Raw genomic sequence first — 26,087 nt, forward strand, 5'->3', positions numbered from 1 at the left:
CGTTATAAACTTTTCTTGTCATTTAAAATTAGCTGTCGTCTTGCGCAGTTCATTCCCTTATTTTTCAGCTTTTATTTCCTTTCCTCAATGGCAGGTGGGAGATGCTTTTCTGTTGAGTATCACTGTTGAGTTTACATTGAGTATAATGAGGTGGCCCTGAAACCAATTCTACCTTCTCATTAAGCTTCTGGAGATGTTGATATGCCACTGCCCTGAGGGGCAACAGCCTCACCCATAATCTCTCCAACTTCTGCACTTCTCCAGCCTGTGCACTATATCCATGAGGAATAGACCTCTGGGGATTTGATTTGATTTATTATTGTCACGTGTATTGGAATATAGTGAAAATTATTGTTTCTTGCATGCTATATAGACAAGACATACCATTCATAGAGTACATAATCTTTCCCTCAATGCCAATAAAAGAAAGGAGATAGTCATCGACTTCAGGAAGTGCAGTGGAGGACATGCCCCTGGCTACATCAGTGGTGATGAAGTAGAAAGGGTCGAGAGCTTCAGGTTTCTAGATGTCCCGCTGAGCAATAGCCTGACTTGGTCCCTCCATGCCGACTATGGTTAAGAAAGCCCACCAATGCCTCTAGTTTCTCAGGAGGCTAAGGAAATTTCCTGAGGGAAAGATTATAGTCATCGCACCATTTCACCAGATTCTCTATCTCTTTCCTGTACTCTGTCTCATCATTGTTTGAGATCTGACCCACTACGGTGGTATCATCAGCAAACTTGAAATTGGATTTGGAGGGGAGTAACAAAGACAGAGAAACTCTGTAGAATTGTTTCCTCCACCTGATTCCTTAGAATGTTGAAACTGGGCAATGCAGTCCGTTGTAATTTGGAAGCTAAGAGTTGTAACCTGGGCAGTCACAGGGATGCTTCTGCAACAGGAGCTTAACTGCAGATGGCCCTGGAGGTGGAAGATGATCTGTGACTGATCACAGTGCAGCAATGTATTTGTGCATAGTTGCACTAATGCAACTAGTAGAATCCTCCACACTTACTATGAGATCAGGGCGGCATGGTGGCACAGTGGTTAGCACTGCTGCCTCACAGCACCAGGGACCTGGGTTCAATTCCAGCCTCGAATCACTGTCTGTGTGGAGTTTGCATGTTCTCCCTGTGTCTGCGTGGGTTTCCACCAGGTGCTCCGGATTCCTTCCACAGCCCAAAGATGTGCAGATTAGTTTGATTGGTCATGCTAACTTGACCCTTAGGGGATTAGCAGGGTAAATACGTGGGGTTATGGGGATAAGGGCCTGGGTGTGATTGTTGTTGGTGCAGGCTTGATGGGCCAAATGGCCTCCTTTGGCACTATAGCGATTCTATGATTCTATCTTGCAGCATATTTAACATTAACCTCTTGTAAATGCTCCCTCAAGTGTCAGTCCGGAAAGATTTACTTCAGGAAGATGAAGTCAGGGGAGTCAGCAGGGATCAGTGAGTACCAGTGAAATGGAGAAAATACAGTTGTTAGCAGGTGAGCAGGAAAAGGAGGATGAAGCGTTGGGGTCAAATGGGTAGCTACCATCATTTCCAGGTATTTGTAACCAACACGAGTTACAGATCATTAATCAGTAGGATTGTCAGAAAAACCTATCTCTAATACCTTTTGGGGAAGGAAATCTGCCATCGTTACGTGGTCTGGCTTACATGTGACTCCAGATCCACAGCAATATGGTTGACTCTCGACTGCCCTCTGGCAACTAGGGATGGGCAATAAATGCTGGCCAGCCAGCGATGCACATATCCCATGAATGAATACAAAAAATGAATTGAAAAAAAACAGTGATTTGCAGGTTTGGTGGGATGGAACTGTTTCCTGCTTCACTGCGGCACCATCTTTCTCATCTCGTAAACTCCAACACCAAAAAAAAGGGGTATGTATGGTAGCATGCAGTGTGACTGTGCAAAAAGTAGCAGGGTCAACGTGGAAACCACAGCAGAAGGGTAGACTTGGCTGCCTGATGGCCATAAATTCAGTGTTGGCTATTAGTGAGGGTCAAAGTGAGCCTTTATTCTGTTGAAAGCCACCAATCTCTTCCTTACCTGCTCCATCAATAACCCTGTCAAATATTTGGAGGGCTTTTCTCCTTCTAACGGCTAAGGTGTTACAGGTTGAGTGGATCACATCAGTGTGGGTTCTCTGCTGATGGTCATGTGCCACTTTTTCCCTTACAGAAAATGAAGGTGAACCCTCAAGCTGTAGCAGATGACATGAGGGGTACTTCTTAAATGTGTAGTATCAAGAGGATGGATCATTTATATTAACCACCATTATTTATTGACTTTGTTACACCTCTGCTGAACAAAATTCAAATCGATTAGTTGACACTGGATTGCAATGATAATTTGAATGTTCAGAGTCTTTCTATAAGACCTGAGTTTGTATCTTTATGGAAGCTACGAGAAATATCATAAGGAAGGACACCAGAGTGAAAAATATTTGAGTTGTCAGGGTGACTGGATAAAGACGAATCGATCTCAGCACATGCTGTGAATTGAGCAGCCTCCAACACTGGCAGCTCTGATCATCCAATATAGGTGTATCATTTACTTTGTTTAAATGATTCCTGTGTCACTTATGATCCAAGGGAGCAAATTTTGTATTTCTAATATTTCATCGTGATAGAAGGGAGATAATGAGTAAAGTAATAAACCGTCTGACTCTAACAAAATTAGGAAAATTACACATGGGACTGGTAGTCTTGCCAGAGTTAAGAAAATCTATATGAAGATTATAAAAGTCATGCATCTGGCATATCTGTCACATCCCAAAGTGCCACACAGGTACATGATTGACTCAAGTATCATATGCGTAAAATAACTATTTTTCTGCTCTTTCCCTCACATGTGATATGCTCTCTTTTGGATAACAGATTGAAACTGTGAGATGCATTTATGCCTCTTCCTTAGATTAGGATGATTTCCATTTGCTATCCTTACTGGGAGATGAATACTGTTGCTTTTAAGGAGCCCCCAAAGGTGCATAATTGCTCATGACTTTCCTTCAAATGTTTTCTTATAAAACCTTGAAAAAATTTAGCCGTCTGTTTCCTAATATCCATTAATCCCTTTTGGAAGGGTAGGAATTGACATGGATGAAAGTCCCATTAGTGTTCGCTGCGGCACGATGGAACAGTGGTTAGGACTGCTGCCTCACAGCGCCAGGGACCCAGGTTCAATTGGGTGGCTCTCTGTTCTCCCCGTGTCTGCGTGGGTTTCCTCTGGGTGCTCCGGTTTCCTCCCACAGTCCAAAGATGTGCAGGTTAGGCAGTGCTAAATTGCCCCTTAGTGCCCAAAAATGTCTAGGTTAGATGGTTTCGCCACGGTAAATGTGTAGGCTTCCAGGGATAGGGAAGGGGCATGGATAAGATGCCCTTTTAGAGAGTTGGGGCAGACCCATTGGGCCTAATGGCCTCTTTTGCACTATAGGGATTCTATAATTATGCCACTCTTACAGAAATTTAGCCCCGCTAATAACACAGATAGATTAGAAAACTTTTATTCAAAATCATGTCACATGAAATTGATTATGTATTAATTTACATGACAATTTTAAATATTTCTCCTTCTCTAACGCTTACAATAATAGTATTCAGATACTTTGGAAAAATTGAATGAGCAAAAAGAGACAATTTTTCTGTAGAATAACCAATAGTGACTTTGACAGGAAATTCAGATTTGCTATCAAATTCAGATTACTATGGATATTTGAAAACAAAGACCATGACAGCAGGGGAAAACTGCATTGACCATGCTGCCAGTCTGAACTAAAACCCCTTACCCTTCTGGGGACCATGTCCCTCTATTCCCATCCTATTCATGTATTTGAAAGAACAAAGAACTAACATCTTGACCTCAGGGTCAATTTAGTGTGGTCAATCTACCTAATCTGCACATCTTTGGAATGTGGGAGGAAACCAGGGCACCCGAAGGAAATCCATGCAGACATGGAGAGAACATGTAAACTCCAGAGAGGTGGTGACCCAAGGCCAGAATTGAACCGGGTCATTGGTGCTGTGAGGCAGTAGTGCTAACCACTGATCCAATAATAACTCTCAGTATGTCATAGGAAATATAAAATTTGGCCTTTGTATGACTTCATGAATTTTAAGCTTAATCCAAAATAGTAATTCAAGATGGCAGACAGCCAGGTTCAGAGGGCACCCTCATGTCATGATAGCACGTATGGAAAGGTTATCTGCACTTATATTAAGCTTCCTTAAAATGTTACACAAAATAAATAAAACTTCTTTTCTAGCAATTTTTAATACTCACTTATCCTGTAAATAGCAAATCTTTCTTCAGAGCAAATAGGTCTTCCCAAAATAATATGTGCTTCTGACATCACCATTAACATGCTGTTACCCTTCTTAAATTTATAACCCCTGATCCGAAGAAAGCAGGAAAGTAAACAAAATATATTGAAGCAAACTTTGTAGAACAGCCAAGTTACATAGGGATAAGAAAAACCCGTAAGAATGTCTGAGGCCCTATTGCAATACTGTATAACTTTCTCCAAATGGGATTTGAGTGCCATGTAAACAAACTGGAGGGAAGCCAGAGTTGGAACGAAGTCAGTTCCAGGGCCCCTTGATTCTTATCAAACTGCATGAAGTGATCCCGTATGCACAGTGGCGCATGATTAGCACTGCTGGCTCACACTGCCAGGGACCTGGGTTCGATACCCAGCTTGGGTCACTGTCTGTGCGGGGTCTATACGTTCTCCACGTGTCTTCGTGGGTTTCCTCCGAGTGTTCCGGTTCCTCTCTCAGTCCAAAAGATGTGCTGGTTGGGTGCATTGGCCATGCTAAATTCTCCCTCAGTATGCCTGAACAGGCGCCGGAGTGTGGCGACTAGGGGATTTTCACAGTAACTTCATTGCAGTGTTAATGTAAGCCTACTTGTGACAATAATAAATGAACTTAAAAAAAAACCTTTAATGTATGGCAAGTGATCACTGTGTAATAGTAGACATCTCTTTGATTTGAATGGATGGAGTGATGGCAACAGATTGGTGTTGCCCACCTGGTACCGAAAGGAGTTTCTTGGCTTGTTTAGGTGAAGATCGAATGGAAGACATCAAATTACCCGATATTAGAATTAATTCACAGAATCATACAGTGCAGAAGGAGACCAGACGGCCATCGAGCCCGCACCAACCACAACCCCACCCAGGCCCTATCCCCATAACCTCATGCATTTACCCCAGCTAGTTCCCCTGACACTAAGCGGCAATTTGGCATAACCAGTCCACCTAACCCGCACATCTTTGGACTGAGAGGGGAAAACGGAACACCCGGAAGAAACTCACGCCAACACTGGAAGAAGGTACAGACTCCACACAGACAGTGACCCAAGCCGGAATCGAACCCAAGTCCCTGGCACTGTGAGGCAGCAGTGCTAACCACTGTGCCACCATGCTGCCCTCGCTATCAATTCATATCAGGAAGTAACAACCGTAACCCAGAATTCCTACTGTTTGGCCGCCAGTCTCTGTTTATATAACCTAATCTACTGACATATCCGCATTGTATGGTGATTATTTTATGATCACTAATCATAACGTAACTTGTAAATTTTTCCTTTCCTATAACTGAACATGTGCTGTATTTATAACTGTTGAATTTTAAAGGGAAGTTTTGTTTGGGGAGGGTGTAGTTACAGTATAAGATGCCCACATCCTTGATGCTGCTTGGGTTTTACACACCATCCACTTCTCTAATAAATTTGGAAGGTGCCTATCTGGAAAAGTACAGACATGAGATTGAAAGTGAAAAACAACATCTGGTGCGAGGGGAAAGAGACATTGATGTTAAGGTTGTCTGTCAGGTATCCTTGCATTGTATAAGTTCCATGTCAATTGGGAGTTTCATATCACATTGTCGGGCAATAACAGCTCTGGGGTATCCCGTCAGTAAGGAACATGAAATCCACTCTCTCCATCACTGCCACCAAGCATTTGAATGAAAAAAAAGTAAAAAGAGGAAACAGTGATGTTAGAGTGCAAGTGAATTGTTATTTTGACAATTAGAATCATAGAATCCCCACAGTGCAGAAGGAGACCATTTGGCCTATTGAGCCAGCACCGACAACAATTCCACCCAGGCCCTCTCCCTGTAGCCCCGTATATTTTACCCTATCTAGTCCCCCTGACACTAATGGTCAATTTAGCATGGCCAGTCAACCTGACCTGCACATCTTTGGACTGTAGGAGAAAACTGGAATACCTGGGGGAAACCCACACAGTCACAGGGAGAACTGCAAACTCCACACAGTCACCTGAAGCCAGAATCGAATCCGGGTCCCTGGTGCTGTGAGGCAGTAGTGCTAACCACCATGCCATTGTGCCTATGAACATGACCAATAATCTATTAACATTTTTCTTTCAACTGATATTATTTAATGATATCCTCCCTAAATAGGAACCTGTGAATTAAATTGGAACTTGAGCAAGTCTGCATTGCACTGCACAGCCTGTTACAGTTTCAAATATTAGGTAGCTCCAGTCACCAGGAATATAATTTTCCAGCTAACATTCTGATTTTCTTTGAGTTGTACCAAAAACTAGTTTACAGGTGCAGGTCTACTCTATGGAGATCAGTAACTGAACACTGCGGCCACCTTCACATTAGCAGAATAATTAATTGGATCAGACATAAAGAATTGACTTCAATTGACCTTTATTCACTGTTCTCCTTTGAAAGTGTACAAAAGACACAGCCACGTGGATACTAATGATGTCACTATGCTCCCCCGAGGTGGTCTGCATTCCCGCCGAAACAGCAAACTAATAAAGGCTTGACTAGACCTCGTGATTGACCAAGCCAATCACAGTCATATTGTGCTGTCAGGATGTAGAAAACATCTTTTCAGGAACATTTTTTTTAAGGAAAAAAGTGCTGTTTCCCAATGTGCAATCTTTCTAGTTTTTTTTAAATGGCAATGCAACATGAGACAAAAACATTTCACACAACCCTCAGCTTAACACACAATGTGCAATGACTTAATTTCTGCACTTAGTGCTCCCTCTTGGCTGGTTTGAGAATGGTGAGTGTATTTTATGTATTCCTTTTAGTTAAAGAATTAAAGTTTTATGTACATCAGCCTTGCCCAAGGCAGGAAAAGTTAACAGTTGAATTTCAGATTCTTTTGGAAAAGATGTCCATTTTTCAGACTGTGTCCGCCCTCCTAGTTGCATGTAAAAGATTCAGTGGCACACTTGCAGGAAGAGGAGACAATGCCCCCCCCCCCTCCCCCCCGCACCGTGTCTTGTCCTAACCAATATAATTAAAACTGCTTAATTGGTTATTTGTCCTCTTGCTGTTTGTGAGGCCTTGCTATGCACAAATTGATTGCTGTATTTCCTACATTGCAACAGTGAGTGTGCTGCAAAACTACTTTAATGGTCTTGCAGCATTTGGGACCTCCTAACACTGGGGAGGTGAGATGTAAATGCCAGTTCTTTCTTTAAGCTAAATACAACCATATTGAGAGATCAGAAAGGGAATTTCCACAGTCCTTGATATTTTCTGCCTTCAAAAAGTTAAATATATTACCTGTGATACCAAGCCTCATTTATTGGATTGTGCATTGAGGTTGCAGTAAATATATCTTCAATCATTTTATTTGCTCGTTATCTTTATTTTACTTTGTTCAAACTTTTTTTTATCATTAATGGCGCGCTGAAGAGGAAATCTTAGCTGGAAGCTAAAATTAGCACATTTTTAAGCAAAGCAAACAAAGTTTGGACTGAGTTCAAGTTGTATCAGAATGTTAAATAGGTTGTTGCCTTTTGGATGCGATGATTAATACATGATTAGTTCAGGAGACAAAATCCAACAGCTTTTCCAACAGCATATCACTTCTTTTCATTCATTTCGCTGGAATTTTTTGACACTTGCAATTCCTTCCTGCCACTAACCTTGCTACTGGAAAGATTCATTGGAGGTTAATTAAATCCATCGTCAAAACAACGAGAAGCCAATGAGGCATATAATCACTGAAATAGTAAATTAAATGATGCAATTGTTTTCCCTTCCATCATTCAACGGGAGGGCAGGAGCTGTGTTATCAATGCAGCTGACTGTATTCTTTCACAACTGGCGATAGGAGCTCCCAGCCCCCAGAGAATCTGGATGCATGTGGTCATAAACCAGATTTTAATTTGCACAAACAGAGGGGATTAAACTGTATCAGCTCCGGGGTCCTACAAAGCTTCATTATCTGGGAAGATGACACTGTTAAAGAATAAAAGAGAGGTTATTCCCAGCTGGAATTAACAGCACCACCTATTTGAGATGTAAATTAATACAAACAGGGTAACTGAGTGGAACAGAAAAGCCAGGACTTTGATCTAATTTGCCAAAGCACTGAGCATAATTAAAACATACGCAGACTGAATGCAGTTATCTTGCATTTTTAATAGGCCGTAGCATCATTAATGTAATTAATAATAACATGTTTAAAAGTAGCTGCTGCTGTCAGTGCGAGCATGTGTCTGGATCGCAGCAACTGGCAGCTGTGGGTTTCAGCTGGCATGGTTTGACATAGAGAGACGTTGGTACCAGTAGCGCTCGTCACTGATCGGGGAGCCTGGCGCTGGATGCTGCCACACCTGCCATTCATCACACAGTCGACACTGATGATGATTGATGGGGGTCTGGAAGCTCGGAGCTTTTCTTGCCAGGGACTGGCTGCGACTCTTACGGAGTCACCAGCTGTGCCTTGTTGCCAAGCTTTTTGGAGATGAGACTCATTTCTCTCGAGCTTTATCTTAATCAGGCTGTCATATTCTCAAAATTAATTAAGACTTTGTAAAAGGAGTTAGTGAGCCAGCTCTATTTTGAATGTTCATCATGATTTTTTTTAGAAAGGGCAGGAAAGGCAATTTAAGTATAAGACGTGGTATTGTAGATGACCATGCTGGTTTGGATAGCACACAGCAAAGATCACTTATCTTTCTGATGAGTCACAAGTACCAATTATGAAGAGTCATTTTATATATATGTGTGTGTGTGACCACACGGCCTGGCACTTTAGCACCGTATTACCAACTCAATGTGTTCCTGTTATCATGAGTAGATCATGTAATGAAATCCTTCAGAAATCGCAAGAGACAAGTGTTGCAGATATGTTATGCAGTGCAGTGAGAGTACATTGACAGCCTGTTATCTTCCTGCTGCTGACTTACCGGCCACTTGTTTGATAATTTAGAATTCCCCTTTTCCTCTTCTTTCAGACCAAAGCAAATATCTTCACCCCCCCCCCCCCCCCCCCCCACTCCTCCCCCCCAAAAAAATAACTTAAAGCAGCGAAATAAATATTGGGCCACATATTCCCAAAGTTTATCCAGGCAATGTATTTTTAGCCAAAGGCGGAAGAGGTAAAATTTATCAAGACCTCAAACAGTTCAATCTTTGTGCAGTGAGCAGGTATTAATTATGGTATGGTGTCAATCTTTAACTGGTCAAGTGCAGCTTATTGCTGTGCTAATTGATCCTTTTTAAAGAATAATGGTTACTCAAAAGTCCTGTGTTGTGCTAATTGATTCTTCTGACAATAACTGCAGTTCTGTGGAAATACATGACCTCCAGTTCAGTTTCCTTATCCTTCCTCAGATTTATCTCTGACAAGATTTTTTATTTTGTTTGTTTTCTTTTTCCGCTGGAATCCCGAATCTCAAAAGCGCGCTGCTTTCTGCTTGTCCCGTCCGTTGGTTTAACTAACATCTGTTTCCAGATGAAATCGGGTGGGCTTCTGGCTGTATCCATCCTCGGAGCCCTCTTCTTATCCCGCACCATTGTTCCCAATTTCATGCTATCAGAGAGACCGCATGTTTTCCTCAGCCAAGTTGTCAGAGGCATAAAAGCCGAGGAACAGGGTCACAGTTAGAGGGGTGGGCATGAAAAATTGGTAAAATGTATCAGAAGCCCACCCACCGGATGGTTGCTTAGAGCAGCTCGGATTTAGATTGAACAATCCCAGTTTTTAAAATTCATTTTCTAGGTACATGCCGCAAATTTAAACTGTCAGCCTACTGGCTTAAGAATAACAGCTGACAGAACAGTCTTTCCTTTCGAAATGTTTGATCGAAATGTTGTAAGAAAATAAGAGCCCCGGTGCTTGAATGAATTTGTGTTCAGTGCACACCCTTTTCTTTTCCAATCTCAATATTTCCTGCAGTTATGACCCAAATTCAATTGGTTTCAAGTAAATTAGTGATGTGATCATTTTGAATGGGTTGAATTGAGCTTATGTTATTGACCCTTTCAGCTAAATTTTTAAAAGAAACACTTTTGGAGGTCTTTATTTCACTTCCCAATGTCCGACACTGGCGCATTTTTTAAAAATTCTGAATTATCCGACAATGGCACATTTCTAAAAACGATTCTGAATGATTGGAAGCAATGTCACCTCCAAAACGAAGTGCGCCAGTTTGACACACATTCTCGCGCATTGCCAAATATACCTCGCTCATGAACATCCGAATTCATGCATTGCTGAAAACTTTTTTTAAAAAGTGTTCTTGGCATCATTAGAATTTCTTTTTTGAGGCAAAATTGGGAGAGCCGCTCTGCTGAAGAAATGGAGAGCTTTATCCTTCACTTCATAGACGTGTCATGCATTTTGTATGTTAAACAGTCTCATGGACATCTGTCATGATTGGTTTTAATCTGCTAGCTAAAAGTCTGGATTTAATCTTGCATTACACCTCTTTGTACTGCAGTCAGTAAGTGACAGTACTGCCATGAAACAATGACTGTACTCATTCCATCCAATATGCCATGTGGTAAACCCTTTTTCTGGACCAGTTCTTTAGAAAAGAATACAAGACAATGAAGCATCTGGTGGGCTTTTCCTGTTTCTAAGTTTTTTTGTTCGTAATTCTACTCAGCCAGGCCGCACATTTCTCCCTTGATGCTGCTCACCGAGACAGGGTGTGTCAACCGAGTGGTGAAAGGTCAACAGGCCAAAGTGATGAATTTTTATGCTGCTGTTTCTTGTGTTTCTGCTCAGTCACAATTTTCTGCTTGCTGTGCTCACGCTGAAAGGAATCACAGTGAGCAATTTGTCCTTCTGAGCGGGGAATTGGACGGCAGATGAGTTAAAAAGTGGAAATCACATTGAGCAGAAGAATACACAAATGTCTTCCTGTGGAGAAATAGAATGCTGCTGTCAGAGCTTAACACAAGAAGTACATTGGAGATTTGTGGTCTTCAGTCATACAGGATTGACAAATGAATTTATTGGCACTTTTTAAATATTGAAAAGGAATAGACGTTAGAGTGGTTTTGGAAATGCATTCCAGATGTTCGGCTGAAGGAAAGCATCACAGTATTAATGTCTTAACTACAGAACATTGCTCATTCATTCAAATCATTGTGCCTTCCTAATGTGGACTAGTAGAAATCTAATAGTTAGCATCTTATTTAAGATTTTCTTTGCTGCAGCAATCCTTTAAAAACATTGGGGCTGGCTTGTAGTGAATTTGCAGAGAGGAGCGGCAGTCTATGGTCTATCTTTCTGTGCAACCAGCCATTTGCCCTTGATCTCATATGGGTTTTTAAGTTTTCAAGTGGTCATTCTTCAACCTCTCTGCATTTCAATGCCTCCTTGAATGTTCTTGATTCCGTGATTAAACATATTATTCTAGAAATAAATTAAGTCCCTGGTATGGCTCCATGCACTGTTCATTTTTTCTGGTTAATCTGGAGCCCTCATTGATCTCCTAAAGGTTGGAGGTTTATTATGCACTTTAATGATGGTTAAAATATATTTTCGCTGGAGCAATTCTGCCTTCACCTACTCCGTAACAAATTTAAACCCAAAGTGCAAGTTATTTTAAAATCACTTTTGTATACAGAAACATTGCTTACACAACAAATTCTGAGACTCTCTTTCTCAGAGTATTAATACACTTTACATTTCAAAACTAAATTAGGCAGCTTTTAAAAGATTTAAATTGACCTGCGTAAATATGTTCCTTAGAATTTGAAATACATTAACAATAAGCCAACATAATTTTTAAATATAGGGAAAAACGCAAGCTGACATCTTATGCATTGCTGTTGTACATTTTCCAAGATGTCCCTGTTTATACCAGCACATTTGGGACGCACTTGTTTTATTAGCCCCTTTAGAAAATCACTCCTAAATGAAATGAGTATATAAACATCCTGTGTAATTACCAGCCACAATCTCTTTTAGTACGGATACCATAAAACACTTGATAAAACCAGTGCTGCAGAGAGGTACGCTAGTTGTGATTAAGCCAGCGGCTAACACTAAAATCTTTTGTAGGTCTGATCTCTGCTTAATAATCCAGTATTAGAAAGGCAGCTAATGTAGATTTGGAGAGGGGAAACCGGCTGTAAATGGAAATGAAGCCAACTGAGATGGTTTTTGAATTTAGTTCGCTTCGAAGGCATGAGAGGAATGGATTATTTATTTTGATCAGCAGTGCAGCAGATTTTTGTGAATCGGAGAAGCGTTAAATCAGTTTGATAGCGTGGCACTCCAGCTTCTCAGAAGATGCTTTAAAATCATGACTTTGTTGAATTGTGCCCGCGTGGAGGTTGGTACAATGACTTTTGACAGTGACAGTAACTCTGCCTTGTCCTTTGCAATCCGTTTTACCCATTCACTTAGGAAAGCAGCTTAAGCGCACTTAAGTGCATTAGCATTTGGATGCTTGGACCATATTGACCCTTGATTGGAAAGTTTAAATGACTGAAAGATGGACCGATTTGTTAGGGCTTTAGAAAGCTAGAGGTTTCTGCTTTGGTTTGTTCTGGTACTTGTTCTGATGTGGTGCAGCATTTAAAGGCGACCAGGCTGATTTGTGACATACGAGTCTAAAGGGCTCTTTGGCTTGATGTGATTAACTAATCTGTGCTTTGAATTTAAAACTCTGAGCCAGTTGTGTTCAGTATGGGAACCAGCTCTTCTGTGGATTATGTCATTCAAACACAGATGGTACACTGTTCCCTGACCAAAAGGGGAGAAAAAAGGGCAGAGAGGAATGATTTGGTCTGAGTATTCGGTGGTGTGTGGCCGGATGATTTTTGCATACTAAGATTTTAAAAAACATTGTGCAGCCCATTGATTAGATATTGATGTATTTTAATGGCTTCAGCACACACTGGCGGTATTTGATTTTTGTTCATATTTTAGTGGTTTATCAACTTGACAGTGCAATGAACAAGTTGTCTAGCAGCAGTTTAGGTGACAGGAAATTGTTCATTATTCATCCTGTTGCCTGGCCATAATTGAGCCAGTAGGTAGCCATTAGTATTTACTGTACTCAATTATTACCACGTTCTGTCCCTCACCAGAGCCTTTGGTATAAATTCCTATAGCTTCATCATGAATGAAGCTTCCTCATTAAACCACCCCGTATGTACCCATCAATTACGTATTTTCAGATCTATATAGAGGAACCTAATGTTTTATTGTATGACATGACACTTATTTGCACCTGAGCTGTTGTTCTGAAAAGGTGGAGAAAGATCACAGACTCATTTCTCTGTGAATTCACTACATCCCAGCCTGGATATCATTTAAAAAAAATAGCTTTAGCAAATAAATTCTTATTGAAGATATTAATTGTTAGATTTGTACTGGTTCACATATGAAGGCACAATGATTTGAATGAATTAACTATGTTCTAGATTCTAACTATCTGAACATTATTTATAAAAAAGACATTAAGAATGAACAGAAATTATTAGGGATGTATGACCATTGCCATTATTTATAGAAATTTATCATTTATAATTGATTATTCATACGGTTCAAGTCTTCTCACATTATTGTGAGAAACTAAATAATTCCATTCACCCATTTGACACAGACTGGCAAAGCTCAATGGTAGCCATGGAGGAGAGTTCAGTCTTCCCATAACAAGAGGAGACTGTAAATCCTCTGGGACTGTCAGAGTCTTTGAAATTCCACCTAAGTAAGATAAAGGCAAAAATACAGCGGATGCTGGAATCTGAAACAAAAACAGAAAATGCTGGAAAATCTCAGCAAGTATGACAGCATCCGTGGGGAGAGAATAGTGCCAACGTTTTGAGTCAGGATGACCCTTTGTCAGAGCTGAAAGTTTGTCATTTACACATGTGTAAGGTACCTGTGGAGGGAGTACAGTTTAGCCGTTGCTGAGATAATAGTTGCATATTATTGAGTCTCATTTGGGGCATGTGCTAATTGTGTAGCACTGATTTCTGCAACAGAAATGGGACTTGATGAACTTCTTTCCCATTGTGTACAATGAGAGTGACTTGTTCCCTTGCACAAAGCAGAGGAAGTCCCAAAGTATTGTTATAACCTCGGTAGAGACCGGTAACGTGTCTATGTTTTTAATAGAATCTGAAGACCTAGCTATTTGCTAAAAGAATGAAACCACATGGTTCATGGTTTAAATCACAAGAATTTTGCAAAACGTTGAAGAACATGAATATTCATAATGATACTATCTTAAATAGTTGGTTGTATTAAAGAAAGTACAGTAAATGGTGGGGGGGGGGGGGGAATTCTCCAGCCCTGTCAGTCAGGAATCCCAATGCCCCGTCGAATGGGGTGCTGGCAAGAAATCAGGATTCCTGCCAGGCGTGAAGGCAATTGGGATTCACCTGACCCACCTCGCCAGCCCCCAATTGGGTTCCCACCCATATCTCTGGGTATCTCACTCACTTTCCCTTTGTCTTCCCAACTTGGCTATTGGTTATCCCAGACGTCTAACTCACTGTTAGGTATCCTTCACTCAATAATAAGAGATTTAAAATATTGTAGCCAGAACATGGAATTTCAAATGCACTCTGCTGGAAGGAGATGCAGCCAGATTATTCCAGAACTAAAAACCTTACCGGAGCCGCACCCACGATCTACTCACCCTTATAATTAACTTCATGTTGACCTTTTTCCATTCTGTCATTTATCTTCCATGGAACCTGGTCACACGATCATTTATGGGAAGACAGATGCTTTACCGGAAATAAAATCTAAATAAAAGCAAAATACTATGGATGGTGGAAATCTGAAATAAAAACAGAAACCAACAAAGACCATCATCAACGTATAATATAGGACACAATGCTCCCAAAAAATATCTAAATCTGGTCTCTGGAGGGAAAAGTGGTATGATTCCCGTCGGACAGCTTGGCGCAATTCAAATCACGGCGGCATAATTCAGATCAAGGCGGCACAGTGGTTAGCCCTGGGCCCCACAGCACCAGGGACCTGGGTTCAATTTCGGGGCTTGGATCACTGTCTGTGCAGAGTCTGCCCGTTTTCTCCATGTTTGGGTGGGTTTCCTCTGGGTGCTCGAGTTTCCTCCCACAGTCTGAAAGACGTGCTGGTTAGGTGCATTGGCCATGCTAAATTCTCCCTCAGTGTGCCCGAACAGGCGCCAGAGTGTGGCGACTGGGGGATTTTCACAGTAACTTCATTGCCATGTCAATGTAAGCCTACTTGTGACACTAATAAATAAACTTTAAACTATCTACACTTAGACAATGTTTTGAAAGTTGTGGTGTTTTGCGTCATGAAAGGGATTTGCGGGAAATACGCTGGTAAGACCAGCTCCAAGAAGGTCAGGGAGGATAGCCTGCATAACTTTTTTTCCCCAAAAGAGCATGGACCATTACAGCATATTAAATAATTTATATTCTGGTTCAGCAAACTGAAATAAAAATGTTCTTAAACCTTTGTGAGATGATTTGAACTGGAATGTTTGCAGCTGAATCAACAAACGTATTTTTGCCACTGAATTTAAACTTGAGAACTCCAAGCGGAACTATTGCTTCTCTAATTTACTTTTGACAGAGATCATTTGTCAGTATAGTAAAATTAAAAGCCTGTGTGGTCAATGCTTAATTAATGTTTTATTGCATTAGTTTTGGTCACTCTTATGACAAATTTTGGAAATGTAGCAGGAAGCCCAAGCATGCTTAATATTTATTTGTTGCACTTTCTTTACCAACTCTTTGTTTTACTGTTTGTAGTCACTCTGTGCATCCGCAACAATGCAGACTATCCGAGCAGCAGACACCAATCAAATTAACAAGTTAATTTTCCGTGAATCAAAGAATGATCGAAAGGTAAGTCTTAACGTGCAGTGGAAATTACTCATTGTGTGCCCTCTTCTGTGTGATGTGGAAACTGAATTTCCGTGTTTTTCGTACAAAAGGTGGTCCTTCAACTAGAAAAGAAGCTTTTCGATTACTTTAACCAAGATGTATTTCGGCAAAACAATGGAGTTGAGGTAGGTATTCCCTCTTCCAATGTGTATTACAGCATTGTGAGTTCTACAGGTCTCCAAAAAAAACAGTAAAATTTAAAGTTTATTTGTTTGTGGCACAACTAGGCTTACATTAACACGCCGATGAAGTTACTGTGAAAATCCCCTAGTTGCCACACTCCGGTGTCTGTCCGGGTACACTGAGGGAGAATTTAACATAGCCAATGCACCTAACCAGCACGTCTTTCTGACTGTGGGAGGAAACCGAAGCACCTGGAAGAAACCCACACAGACATGGGGAGAACGTGCAAACTCCACACAGCTAGTGACCCAAGCAGGGAATCGAACCCAGGCCCCTGGCGCTGTGAGACAGCAGTGCGAACCACTATGCCACTGTACCACCCAGTACTGCCATGCCACAGTAAACCAAAGCTTGTGTTAGTTTTCTGAAATTTGATTGGCTCGATGTTGTTCTTCCTGACTATATCTGTCTGATGTGGAGATGCCGGCGTTGGACTGGGGTGAACACGGTAAGAAGTCTCACAACACCAGGTTAAAGTCCAACAGGTTTATTTGGTAGCAAATACCATAAGCTTTCGGAGCACTGCTCCTTCGTCAGATGGAGTGGAAATTTCCACTCCATCTGACGAAGGAGCAGTGCTCCGAAAGCTTATGGTATTTGCTACCAAATAAACCTGTTGGACTTTAACCTGGTGTTGTGAGACTTCTTACTATATCTGTCTGACCATCCAAACTATCGATACCAGGCAGATTTATTGGTATATTTGTTGTTACAGAACTTTAGATAACCCAGCACAATACTACACAATGAAATTACTTATTGCAGCTTGTTTATTGAGTACATTTCTTTATCACGCTGACTTCAAATGGAAACAAAAGTCAAGAAAGATGTCTTATGGATGGCTAAATCAATATTCTCTATTTAACACTTCACCCAAACTCACGGTTGGCTCAATGTATTTGATCAGGATCTTTGGTCTAGTCTCCCATATCTAGTAGCGGCACAACTGAGACATCAGGCACCCTAAGGAGTGCTCTGACATTCTGAGAGAGGATAAGCAATGTTGAAACAGAAAATTGTGCCTTTTCTTTTTAATCCCCTCAGTGAGCAGAGGGCCAAGTTTATTGAGATATTCAATTCCTCGGATCATTTATCGTTGTGCCGTTTAGATGCGTGTGTTCTTTGGTTTTTCACTGTTCTCCATTTCTTTGGAGTCTTTTAGACTCAGTGCCTGGCTATGAGATACATTCTGTTGGATATGTGGCCTCGTGTTCTTCTCGAGAAAAAAAAATCACTCTCCTCCCGCACCCACCAGCTCCCCAACCCCTCCCCACCTAACCCTCTTCACTTCTTTGCCATCAATTCTCCTTCCCCCTACTCCATCCCTCCCTCAGTCGTGGTTCTACCTGAGACCTGTCACCAATGGACCCCTGTGCCCACAGAGCAGTTTCTACAATTAATGGAAGTGGTCAGGTCGCTTTTGGTGGGAATTCCCATTCTCACAAAAATTCCCAGTTACAGTATGAAGTGGAAGAAATCGTTTCCACTCACATCAGGAAAAAAAGTGTTTGAGGAGTGAAGGACAAATGTAAAATTCAGACAGTTGGTTTCTATGCTTGGTTGTGGTACTGGAGGGTACCAACACCTCACCACAAAAATACATTCAGGAAGATAGAAATGGCAGAAGATGGTTTTATTTATAACACTGAATTCTGTGTGTTACTTCACCGCATGTTAATTATTGATATATAGTGGGCCCCACATTACCGCTTGATTAGCTTTCTAGTCTCCCTCATTTCTAAAATCTAAAGGAAGCTGCAGGCATTCATTCTTCTTTTTCTTCATCTTCAATGTTAGCATTCATTTCGAGAGGGCTAGAATGCAAAAGCAGGGATGTACTGCTGAGTATATTTAACATTTAGAATATTGCGAGCAATATTGGGCTCCGTATTTAAGGAACGACGTGCTGGCCTTGGAAGGAGTCCTGAGGAAGTTCATGAGAATGATCCCAGGAATGAAAGGCTTGACGTATGAGGAACGACTGAGGACTCTGGGTCTTGTCTTGATGGAGTTTAGAAGGATGAAGGGGGATCTCATTGAAACTTACAGAATAATGAAAGGCCTGGATAGAGTGGACGTGGGGTAGATGTTTCCATTAGTGGGAGAGACTAGGATTTGAGGGCACAGCCTCAGAGTAAAGGGAAGACCCTTTCGAACTGAGATGAGGAGGAATTTCTTCAGCCAGAGGATGGTGAACCTAAGGAATTCATTGCCACAGAAGACTGTGGAGGCCAGGTCATTGAGTATATTTACTATAGAGATAGACAGGTTCTTGATTGGTAAAGGGATCAAAGATTACAGGGAAAAAGCGAGAGAATGGGTTTGTGAGCGGAAGGCGATAGCCTAATGGTATTATTGCTACAGTATTAATCCAGAAACTCACCTAAAGTTCTGGGGACCTGGGTTCGAATCCCACCACAGCAGATGGTTGAATTTGAATTCAATAAAAAAAAATCTGGAATTAAGAAACTACTGATGACCATGAAAAACCCATCTGGTTCACCAATGTCCGTGAGGGACGGAAATCTGCCGTCCTTACCTGGTCTGGCCTGCATGTGACTCTAGAGCCACAGCAATGTGGTTGACTCTCAACTGCCCCCAAGGGCAACAAGGGATGGGCAATAAATGCTGGCCAACCAATGGCACCCATGTCCCACGAATTAATTTAAAAAAAGCAACTTATCAGCCATGATTGAATGGCAGAGCAGACTCGATGAACTGAATGGCCTAATTCTGTTCCTATATCTTATGGTCTTATCTTATTGGGCCAAATGAAGAAATAACTCTCTGTATTTTAAAGTTTCTTGAGTTAAAAAGAGAATGATTGGGCTCAGAGTTCTTCCCCTTGTTTCTTCTCCTTGTATCCTGGATTGTTTGTTGTTATGAGATTTTCCAAAGTTACAAAAAAGCAAAATTATTCCCATTGCCTTTGGAAGCCATAAAGAGTATGTTTGTGCTTCACTTAAAACCAAAAAGGATGTGTATTATATAAGTGCGGAGTGAGTCCACCAAAACAATACCTGTGGGACATGAAGCACTACTTTATTCTGAATGTTTCTGTGGCGGGGAGAATGGTTAAGTGGCCCTAAAGGCTGTTTTACGCTGGGCAGTGACATTCCTAGCGAATCAGAGTTGATCCAAACTGAATGTGATAGTGCAGCATTTACGCTCACCTCTGCCCTGAAGCAATTCACATGCCAGATGACATCAAACATCAGCCCCTAACTCGCACGCTGAGGGTTTCCTCAGGGGCAGCAGGTAGCAGGGATTTGAAGGTGATTGTTTGCATCAGTCTGAATCTAATCAAAGTCAATCCCGACCGGCTTTAACCCAGCATCAGGAGGTGGGAGTTTTTATCTGAACAAAGATCTGAGTAAATAAGCCTGCACCATTTTCCTAGGAGGTTAGAATGTGAAACATTTCCAAATTGAGAACAAATACAAATTGCACCGTTGTATAAATGGGGTTAAAGTGCATGAGTGTCTGCTCTTTCAATCAGTAGAAATTTCCCTGCAGTGATTAAATCACAAATACATTAGGGGGAACCACAAAATGCTCAATGTATTCCATGAATGGGAAAGATTTGGCCGAGATATTGTTTACTTGTGGAATAAATTGAGTTTAAAGCACTCTGTTGTTTCAATGCTGGGTAATCTTTTTATTTGTTTTTTAGGATTGGTTTTCTGAAATAAAGCAATTTAAACTATGTGAAGTATTCCCTTCATTTTAGGTTTTTGGAGGGTGTTTCTTATTTCCCCAGAATTTCATATACCCCGTTTCAAAATTCCTCAAAGGGTCTCCTTGGCTAGTCCAGTGGTTTAAACCCTGAGGTACATTGAATCATAATTACCTGGATGATTTCCATTTAATCCCTAATCTCTGCTGAGCATCTCAGTCTCTCTGGAGCAGGCAAGCAAACATTTGGCCAGGGTTCTAGATCGTGACTCTTGCTGGGACATCTATCTATAAATAAGTAATACTTGCAGCATTTTCTGTCTCTATTTTAGATTTCTAGCATCTGCAGTATTTTGCTTTTATAGAATCCCTGCAGTGCAGAAAGAGGCTATTTGGCCCATTGAGCCTGAACCGACAGCAATCCCACCCAGGCCCCATCCCCGTAACCCCATGTATTTACCCTGCTAATCTTCCTGACGCAAAGGGACAATTGAGCATGGCCGGTCAACCTAACCCACACATCTATGGACGGTTGAAGGAAAACGGAGCACCCAGGGGAAAACAGAGCACCTGGAGGAAACCCATGCAGACACAGGGAGAAGTGGAACTGATCCACTTCAGATCAGCCATGGTCTTATTGAATGGCGGGGCAGGCTCGAGGGGCTAGATGGCCTACTCCTGCTCCTATTTCTTATGTTCTTATGAGAACATGCAAACTTTACACAGTTACCCAAGGCCAGAATTGAATCCTGGTCCCTGGCACTGTGAGACAGCAGTGCTAACCACTGTGCCACAGTGTTGCCCTCTGTGCCAGCATGTTTTTATGAATATAGATATTGGACATGAACAGAGATTAGGTTCAGCAGTGATGACCCCATGACTCATAACAAGTCTTGTAGTCATTTTCTACCTAAAGCATGGGAGATTGGGTGGGAGACTAAAGGGCTGCAGTGGTTCCCACCCTGGAATGTGACTTCAGGAGAAGAAGAATAACCCTGATGTAGGGAAAATGGGGGGTAGTGATTCCTTAGGGGATGGTTAAGTACTTCTTTAATTCATCTTGAGATGTCGTTAGTGAATTGCAAAGTTTGTATGTCAATATTGCTCATGGCTTGAGGCAGCTGTTAGAAAGGGAGTGTTTCTGCACATTTGCTCTTGAATAATGACAAATGAAGAAGTATGTTAATGCACTTTAAACCAGAAAGAATAAAATAAATGAAGAGCAGTGATGGGAGAAGAGGGAACTTATAATTATGATGTTATTAAACACTTGTGTGTGATGTTTTTCACAACACAAGTGTGACCATGTGAGCTTAATTACATCCACAATAACAAAACCTTTGTTACTTGTGAAGAATGGCAACCAGTCTACTGCTCAAATATTGTCACATTGATATACCATGTGACCACTAAATAACTTTATTGTTCAGTTTCATTACTATGAATAAAGCTTGGGATTCTAATAACTGAAGCTAACCATTACAGTCCTTACATGTGATAACGTTTTGGTGTTTGGCTCTCGATTTCCAGTTACATACTGGGTCAGTTTTTGAGGCACTTAGTCACAAAGTGACTGCATCATGGTGGTTAGACAAACCCAGAATTAGGGCAGTTCGTCCTGCATCCATTTTCTTCTGGAATGCAATTCTGCAGTTAGAACCATAGAATCCCTACTGTGCTGAAAGAGGCCATTCAACCCATCGAGTTTGCATCGACTCTGCGAAAGAGCATCCTACCCAGGCCCTCCGTGCCTCCCATTCTCGTAACCCTCCACGCATTTACCTATGGCTAATCCACCTAACCTATACATGCTTGGACACTAAGGGGCAATTTAGCATGACCAATCCACCTAATCTACACATCTTTGGACTGAGGGAGGAAATCAGAGCACCCGGAGGAAACCCACATAGACATGGCGAGAATGTGCAAACTCCAGACAGTCACCCAAGGCCAGGATCGAATCCGGGTCTCTGGCCCTGTAAGGCAGCAGTGCTAACCACTATGCCACATTTTATTAACAGTGCATGACACATTTGGTTGTAAAACTATTTAAATAACCACCTAGTGCAGTTCTGAGAGATTTGCCTCGGGCTTGCTCATTGTACTTCAGTGTCCACTTGGAATGGGAGCAGCATTGGTTACCCAGTTTTAAAGGAGACCAGGTTTTGTTCAGTTTTTTTCATTGTTGCAATGTTTGTTTTGTAATTTTAGTGCTGTGTTTATTTTTTCTTAAATAACTTTTTTTTGGAGAATTTTTAATGTATTTTTAAAAGTTTTTGAGGTAAATTTGTGGTTGAGATACCTTTTCACAATATTCTTGGTTGAGGTGATACAAGGTAACAAAGAAGGCTTGAGCACCAGACCATATTGGTAAACCTGAGCGTCCTTGATGGCTAGAATGGAAGATAATTCCCTTATAATTTGTTAGGGGTTATCAGCAAGCCAGATTTTGGCATCATAAAAGCAGAAAATGCTGGAAATACTCATTGGATCAGGCAGCATCTGTGGAGAGACAAAAAGTTAACATTTCAGGCCGATAGTGCTTCATCAGATTTTTGTCATACATCTGTTGGCATGAAAAGTATTTTAATTTCCTTTCCTATTGAATAGCTTGAAACCACTACCAAACACAACTACAATGGTACATTTCCAAAGTCATGATGTGGAGATGCCGGCGTTGGACTGGGGTAAACACAGTAAGAAGAATTCCCACTCACCTGAAGAAGGGGCTTAGAGCTCCGAAAGCTTGTGTGGCTTTTGCTACCAAATAAACCTGTTGGACTTTAACCTGGTGTTGTTCAACTTCTTACGACATTTCCAAAGTACAGGGTTCACTGATGCTTACCATGTGATTGACCCGAAGCCTATCTTGGGTGTCAGTAAGTAACTATATCATGTCACACTTGCTTAACATGTCAACCTATTGGAAATCTTAAGAGTGGACAAGTTTTCAAAGTTTCAGATGGGATATTCTCTCTGAAGCATGGGCCTGTGTGAGATATGTTGAAAAAGCTGCCGGGTGGAGAGTGTGACAAAGCAAAGTGGTACATGGGAAATAGTTTGACGTGAAACACCTTGCAGAGTTTATCTTGGGTAGTCCGTCCGTTAGCAGGCTGCAGCTGGGCACTTGTGCTAGCATCACCGCATCATGGCCATCCATAGAAAGGCCACCAGAACTGGAACAGAAGAATTGACTAAGTTTGAAATTGGTCTCCTTCAGGAATGCTGAAAGTCATCTTGAAAAATTCCTGGGAAAGTGTTTCATGATGTTAAAGGTACTATGTCAGTAGAAGTTGTTGTTGCTTTTGACCGTTCCCACACAGCTCCATGAGTCTCATGGTTTTTTGTGGCTTCCATGCAATCCAGGGAACAGTAGACATGACACTTGCAGCACGCCAATTTCAAGAAAAGTTCCGCAAATCGATTGTTTGTAATTGGTGCTTGTTGACCTGACCAAGGCTTTTGACACAATAAACTGCGAAGCCTGTGGAAGGTTCTGTACCAATATGACTGGCCTTAAAAGATGATTAGTGTCATTTGCTCATTTAACACCAGTGTGATGCAAAGTGGTGCATCATTAAATGCCATTCCTGTTACCAACGACAATGTGTATTGGCTGCAGCTCGGTTTTCCATATACTTCTCGGCCATGCTCCAGTCCACAAACACAGGAGTATGTGTTCAATTCAGGATTCAGGACAGATGGCAACCTCTTCAATTTGCAAAGGCTCAAGGCTTGTACCTGGATCATTGAACTGTTTCTGAATGAACTCTTGTTCGTGGATAATTTAACTCTCATAGCACACAAGTATTCAGCTGCTTGTTGGTCACTTTCCCCTAACCCTTTGACCTGACATGGCCTCCCCTTTGGTGGTTAGATGCTGCTGCTTGTGCATTTTCTTCATCATCTTCTGCGCGAGAGAGAAGCATGCAGTGAGTAATGTGCTCATCATGGTTGAATATCTGATAATGTATGCAAAGCATGATTTAGGATTGCAGCAGTGCTAAGTGCGTAAGGCTGAGGTGAAGCTATGATTGTGAAGTATGAGTCATGGTTGATAGAGGTTGTTGCTAGGTGAGTGTAGGTGGGTGGTGTATTGGGCTGTGTGTGAGGTTAGTGGTGCAGCTGGTGGGATATAAGATTTGAAAATTTATTCTGGCCTTGGCCACACATGTGAGGCCATTAAACTTCTTACAGCACTGCATCCAGTTCCTCTCCCACAGTCTGCACCAGCTCTCACTCCCACCACCCTCCACTCCCCGCCCCCCCTTTCCCCAACGGTCATCGCTGGTATCCCCAGCTCTCCGTTCACTCTGAGCCACCACCACAGTGCCAACCTGTGCCAACGGGCAATGCCGAGAGGTATTGCCAGGCCAATGCCTGGCCATGTCCCTCATCCCCGGGGGCTATATTTACTATTAAGACCCTGGGGAGACCCCTGCAGCAGGTTCCTGCCTAGGCGAACCTGTTGTAAATGGCGCCAGGGTGACAGCACGCTGGCGACTGCTGAATACCCGGTGAGTGGGGGGTGGGGGGCATCCCGGAGAGAGTGCTCACTAATGAAATGCAATTGTAGTAAAATGAGCTTTCTGCAGTCCCATAGCGTTTCGCACCACTCCACTGGCAAGCGGCCAATAAGATTGGAACTTGGAAACTCGCTGGCATGCATCATGCTCTCCGGGTTTTGATCGCATGCCGCCATTCCCACAGACGGATAGTTGGGCTCAAATCCTCCCCTGTTAACTCTGTTCCTCTCAGATGCTGTCTTACTGGCTGAGTATTTCTAGCATTTTCTGTTTTATTTCAGATTTCCAGTGACCACAGTGTTCTGCTTCAGTCATGTGAAATCCTGTTAACCTTTCACAATTCTAGGCCCATTCCTCGGATAAGAAGGTACAAACACTGCAGGCAGCAATCATGTAATTGAACAAACGATACCAAGTTTACATGCTGTCCGCATTGGAAAGAACTGACACAGATTGCAATCCTGTGCCCATTTTCAGGGGTTATTGAATTTTGCCCCCAATATCAAAAATGGCAATTCATGTTATTATGGATGGGTTTCAAAGACATATCTGAAATGTAACATGACAAACTACTGTATAAAACATAACGTTATATCCATGGTAAAGATTGCTGATGGGAATCTTTTTTGGGCAAAGCGATCCAAGGGATCTCCACCTTCATCAGAAAAACAGCAGCAAGTGGAATGGGACTCGGGCTCGATTCCCGGCTTGGGTCACTGTCTGTGCAGAATTTGCACGTTCTTTCTGTGTCTGCGTGGGTTTCCTCCAAGTGCTCTGGTTTCCTCCCACAGTTTGAAAGATGTGCTGGTTAGGTGTATTGGCCATGCTAAATTCTCCCTCAGTGTACCCAAACAGGTGCTGGAGTATGGCGACTAGGGGATTTTCACAGTAACTTCATTGCAATGTTAACTTAAGTCTACTTATGACACTAATAAATAAAACTTAATCTTTTAGAAGAGCAGCCATAGCCCAGGAATTGCAATAGGAGAGAGTACTTTGGGATTTGGATTGTGAAGGGCAGGGTAGTAGAGACCAACATAGCCCATGCTGAATAATTCTTACCTTCCCACCCCCTGCCCTGCCGTTATTTCCAGCAGTGACAACGGAAGAATATTTCCGTTGATCTCTGTCCGCTGACGAGTGTATAATGATAGGAAATGGTTAAGCACCTTTGGTTGGGTGAGATCGGACCTCAGTTTTTCAGATGCTCCTTCTCCCCTCGAGATGAAGGTTTTCGGAAGGCTGATGATGAAGCAGCACATCCCACTTGCTGCTGCTTCTCCGACTGTGAACGCACCACTTCATTTCTTTCACGTTCACTGTGTTGCAGTGGAATTCATTACGTTTGATTTCATTGCGATGCAAGAAGGTGAGCAGCTTCTCTGGATCAACTTCATGGGAAAGATAAATGATTTAATGAGCCATTTGAGATAATCTAATCTTCATGGTCTGGTTATACACAGAGTGGTGTGATCACTAAAAACAAACTGCCCTTCTTCAGGATGAATGTTCCTATACCAAATTCCCCCCAAAAAATCTATTGCAT

General features: G+C 41.9%; 1 protein-coding gene across 4 annotated transcripts in view; it reads left to right on the forward strand.

Annotated features, from left to right (window-relative positions):
* The window catches only part of inpp5a (inositol polyphosphate-5-phosphatase A), a 534,961-nt gene that overhangs the window by 435,625 nt on the left and 73,249 nt on the right, over positions 1–26,087 (forward strand). For all 4 annotated transcript variants that reach the window (XM_078223475.1, XM_078223474.1, XM_078223473.1 and 1 more), the window contains exons 10-11: positions 16,023–16,118; positions 16,208–16,282. In XM_078223475.1, the coding sequence (XP_078079601.1) occupies positions 16,023–16,118; positions 16,208–16,282 (171 nt within the window). The remainder of the gene's footprint in view (positions 1–16,022; positions 16,119–16,207; positions 16,283–26,087) is intronic.

The sequence above is a fragment of the Mustelus asterias genome, chromosome 11, assembly GCF_964213995.1.
Source record: "Mustelus asterias chromosome 11, sMusAst1.hap1.1, whole genome shotgun sequence".
NCBI lineage: Eukaryota > Metazoa > Chordata > Chondrichthyes > Carcharhiniformes > Triakidae > Mustelus > Mustelus asterias.